Source organism: Poecilia latipinna, unplaced genomic scaffold, assembly GCF_001443285.1.
Source record: "Poecilia latipinna isolate Pla-1442-1.1 unplaced genomic scaffold, P_latipinna-1.0 Scaffold5534, whole genome shotgun sequence".
Taxonomy (NCBI): domain Eukaryota; kingdom Metazoa; phylum Chordata; class Actinopteri; order Cyprinodontiformes; family Poeciliidae; genus Poecilia; species Poecilia latipinna.
The window spans coordinates 1-4,349 of record NW_015118150.1 but is presented as its reverse complement, the minus strand read 5'-3'; the positions used below and the strand labels follow the sequence as shown (position 1 = coordinate 4,349).

General features: G+C 41.0%; 1 protein-coding gene across 7 annotated transcripts; it reads right to left on the bottom strand.

Annotated features, from left to right (window-relative positions):
* Nucleotides 1-1,286: 1,286 nt before the first annotated feature.
* On the bottom strand, nucleotides 1,287-4,342 carry LOC106943598 (cyclin-dependent kinase 15-like). Of its 7 annotated transcripts, none has more exons than XM_015026906.1 (7): nucleotides 4,205-4,342; nucleotides 3,876-4,023; nucleotides 3,684-3,807; nucleotides 1,736-1,943; nucleotides 1,568-1,661; nucleotides 1,446-1,509; nucleotides 1,287-1,372 (listed from the first exon to the last, which is right to left on the bottom strand). In XM_015026906.1, the coding sequence occupies exons 2-7, from the start codon at nucleotides 3,957-3,959 to the stop codon at nucleotides 1,320-1,322; spliced, it is 627 nt and encodes a 208-aa protein (XP_014882392.1). In that variant the 5' UTR covers nucleotides 3,960-4,023; nucleotides 4,205-4,342; the 3' UTR covers nucleotides 1,287-1,319. The 7 variants fall into 7 exon arrangements, with proteins under 7 accessions (XP_014882392.1, XP_014882391.1, XP_014882393.1 ...); XM_015026905.1 differs by having other exon boundaries at nucleotides 3,876-4,018; XM_015026907.1 differs by having other exon boundaries at nucleotides 3,876-3,938.
* Nucleotides 4,343-4,349: the final 7 nt, after the last annotated feature.

The following is a 4,349-nucleotide window of genomic DNA, read 5'->3' as shown; positions in this document are numbered from 1 at the left end:
GATGTTTTTGGTTTCACCATCATTTACCTGAAAGTTAAAATTTTAGTTAAAATGTTTTTTTACCTTGAGTTGAGTTAAAACCTCAAGTTGGGTAACCCCAAGATCTTATTAAAAGATAAGAGTCTCTGAGAACAGTTCTTAAAGATACAGTCAGTGTTTTCAGCAAAGTTGAGCTGACTGTCCAGGAATGACACAAGGAATTTAAAATTTGCCACAGTCTTAACAGGTTGGCCATCGAGTAAAACTGGAATCACTTTCAGTTCTTGCTCATCTCATTTAATTAGCTCTACTTCCTTAAGAAAATGAAAAGGTATGTTCTTTTGTGAGGGAATTTATCTTTTACTGTTCCAGTAATGCCAGAATCAATAATAAATAATAAAGACGTTGTGGTATTCTGATTTAGTAATGTAGTTAGGTTAGTTGTGCTACCACCCCCACGCCACTAGAGGCAGTAGTAGACCCGGAAAAGATGCAAAAAAGAAGCAGATTTAGAAGTACGCCGAAAACTACAGAATTTGTTAAAAACTGTGAGCTTTGCTGAAGTAAATGAGAGAGAGAAGTTCAAAAACATTCTGAGTGAAAATCCTTCTTAAAAATGAAGATATGTCACAGATTTCAAAAGAAAATAAAAACGGAAGTATAGGAAATAGCGCCCCCTTCACTTCCGAAGTGCAATGGCCCCATTTCCAATTAAGGTCTAAGACTGACAGTGGTCCGTTCCGCCCCTTTCTGTTTGCTGCACCAAAGTCTTTCTCGTTTTTTCCTCTTCTGCTCAGGCAGTCTGTTGATTAGTTTGAAAACTGCTGCCACCTAGTGACTGGAAGCTTGTTAACATGAATAAAGAGTTTATAAAGTCCTGCTCCTCGCACCCCTCTGACACTTCGCGGCGCCCCACTATTTGAGAAGTACTGATTTAGACCAATATTACACTTGTTAGTTTATTATTCAGAGAAACCTCCATTAGTTTTCCCAGAAAAACTTCTTCTAACTTATAAATTATAAATGATGGCGTACTTACAGTACTTGCAACCCAGAAAAGGAATTTGAATAAACTTAGAATCTAGAGGAACTCACCTTGCTTGCTAGCTCAACATTATCAGAACAAGAATCCAGAGAAAAACCCCACTAGTTTATAAATTACGGTCTACTTATTCTTAAATATGGGGAAACAATATGTAGTTTTATACTTTTTCTTCTTTTGCTCTTTCCTTTGGTTTGTTATTTTTGCTTAAATTTCCTTCTAATTCACGTAAAGCACTTTGAATTGACTTATTGCTGAAAATCTGCTGTCTAAATAAAATTACCTTGTTTAGCTTAGCTTACCTTTTCCAAACATCTCTAAAAAGCTTCGGCCTGCAGTGAATGAACCGCTCTAAGGTGAAAACAGAAATGTAAGTTAATGTGCTACGTGCCTTCAGCATGTGGACATCGACAGGTGAGCTCACCTGGTCTGTAGTTAGGCAGCAGACTGACCCCAGGCCAGCTGTCCTCTGATGGGACGCCCAGAACCTGCAGGTAGACCCGATCAGAACTGGATCCAGACCCCATCAGAACTTGGTGAACTCACCGTCCAGATGTTCTGCAGCTGCTCCAGCTCATCAGAACCTCCTGCGAACGCTGGCGCTCCCTGCAGCATCTCTATGAAGATGCAACCCGCCCCCCTGATTAAAATAAACCAAACTTTACTGATCATGGCGGCGGCGGCGACAGCGGCGGCAGCGGCGGCGGCGCTAACCACATGTCCAGGGCCGTAGAATAATGGATGGATCCCATCAGAACGTCGGGGGGCCGATACCACAGCGTCACCACCTCGGAGGAGAAGTTCTGGGCGGGAATGGACTTGGACCGGGCCAGCCCTGCACCATGGAGTCCCTCACGGTTAAAAGCACAGCAGACGCCTGTTCTTTTTCTAAAAGTGAAAAAACTAAATATTCTGTGGTACACTGTAAGAAATGAAAGGTTGAATTTACTTAACCAAGTTATGTCAATGGGTTCCACTAAACGTGGCTCATTAAATGTAAAGAAGGTTTCACATTTATTTTCAACGAAATCATTAGACAAACAAACTCAATTCAGTAAATTCAACAGTTTAGACGTCAGTCTGTTTAACTTAATGCTGAAGTTAAATTTACAGATGTCAGTTTGTTCAACATTAAGTTATAATGAGGGTTTAGTGGAACCAGTTAACATAACTGAGTTCATTAATGGAAACATTAAAAATATTTCTGTTTCATTGGATTAATTACACAAATCTAACTCACTACAACATATTTTATAAAGTGAAATTTAAGAACAGTAAGGTCAAACCCGGTCAAGCAGAGACAGATTCTTCACTTTCCTTAAGTAAAACAAACACAATTATTTGCAGAGCAGTGTCATGAAAATAATCACCCATGTCGCTCAAGGTGTGAATTTAAATATTAAACTTAAACTATTCAATAAGTGCCTCATTCATGATTTCTGCATACATGAATATTTGGTGTTTATGTTTTAGACTTAAACGTCTTAAAAACCAATTATTGAGACAAATAAAAAGTGGTTTAATTAGTTGCTGCTGCTGGTGGCCCAATGCATTGTGGGAAACATTGCTGGCCAAACCTCACTGTCACATTTTCAAACCTCTCCCTTCAGTTTGCAGGTCTGAGTAACATTAACCCTTTACATTCATCAGTAGCTTTCACATGCTTCACTTTTTCTATTGACTTCATTTAAATAGAGTATGACAGTGGTTCCCAAACTTTTTCTAAAGAGTTTTAACTGCTGATAAAAGTGACAGAGGACACAGATATGGGACGTGTGGAAGCCTCTATTGTATCAAATTGACAGCCAACAGAGAGTTGGCCATTCTAAGGTAAAATCCCAGCGCATACTGTGTTCATGTTTTGTTTTTCATCCAGACGGCTTCCCGCGCCCCCCCTGCAATGACACGGCGCCCCCACTAGGGGGCGCGCCCCACAGTTTGGGAACCTCTGGATTATGAGATCAAGCATTTTTATCCAAAACTTCACACCAACTCTGATGATGCTTGTTTTATGTTCAGATTAATATTTTAAATTCAGTTTTTATGCTGACCATGAGCGCGTTTCATTGTTTTTACATAACAACGTGTTAAAACAACTCAGGCTAAGCAAGTTAATCAAACAATCCTGTCTGATTAAATCTTTAAATCTTGTAGCTATTTATGCAAATGACTATTGTCCCTAGTTGCTTTCTGTAAACCTAGTTTACTTCTACGTGACTCTTTTCACTGCAGCTTAGAAAAGAACTGCAGAGCATTAAATGTCACTAGAATCCACGGATTAAGCAAAGATTTTGTTTTATTATTTTATTTATTTTTGGTATTTTTCAGCTCAAACTCCATTTTTACTCTAATTTTTACAGTTCGTGCTAGCAGCACTTCATCCTGGTTTGGTGTAAAAAAAAAAAAAAAAAAAAAAAAAAACTATGAAACTGTTCTTTGACACCAAAAGCAGCATGGGTGCTGCTACCCAAAATGTACGCAGTTGGTGTGAAAACGGAAAGTAACTAGGGACCACGTTAATTTGCAGAAATATCCATTAGAGTTAAAGTAACAGGATGATGTTTTACAAAGTAATTTGCACATAAAAGGGATAAAACAAGTAACATCAGATTTTAAATTTCTTAGAGTGTAAAGCTGTCAGTCTGTAGGGGGCGCTCCTCACCGAAGTCGGCCAGCTTGAGCTCTCCCAGGTAGCTGATGAGCAGATTGTGGGGCTTCAGGTCTCGGTGCAGGATCCTGCGACCGTGGATGTAGCTGAGGGCGCGCAGCAGCTGGAACATGAAGATCTGCATGGAAGAACAGCATCAGTGGAACATGCTGTTCCTGCAGCGCCCCCTGCTGTGTGTGCACATACCCGCACGTTGTGCGAATGAAGTCCTCCTGGGTGCTGCGTCATATACTGGGCCAGATCTGTCTGCTGCAGCAGCAACACAAGCATCAGAACGCTTCAATCTACCACTGTGGGCTGCACTGCCCCCTGCAGGAAGAGAGCAGCTACTACACTAACACCAGACAAATACGAGTCAGCGAATCAGAGCTGCTGGAGATCCCGAAACATCACAAACATCTGCTGCCAGCTTAAAACATTTAGCTCAAATCAATAAGGCCTGTTTGAGATTGTATCTGCAGCGCCCCCTCAGGTCAGACTGGGAACTGCTGCATAAGAGAGAGGGCCTTTCTCACCACATATTCAAAGACGAAGGTGAGCGTCTCCCTGGTGTGGATGATGTCATGCAGGAGGACAATGTTCGCGTGTTTCAGATGCTTTAAGAGAGAGGCTGTGCACACACACACACATACACACACACAGGCACATACACACACACAG

Excerpts from the sequence above, each read along its gene's own strand:
- LOC106943598 (XM_015026906.1), bottom strand. The coding sequence starts at position 3,959 with ATGCTTGTGTTGCTGCTGCAGCAGACAGATCTGGCCCAGTATATGACG. Across the intron at positions 1,944-3,683 it reads GCTCAAGCTGGCCGACTTCG|TGTACCACAGAATATTTAGT; the intron begins GTGAGGAGCGCC and ends CATTTCTTACAG. Across the intron at positions 1,373-1,445 it reads GCTGCCTAACTACAGACCAG|AGCGGTTCATTCACTGCAGG; the intron begins GTGAGCTCACCT and ends TTTTCACCTTAG.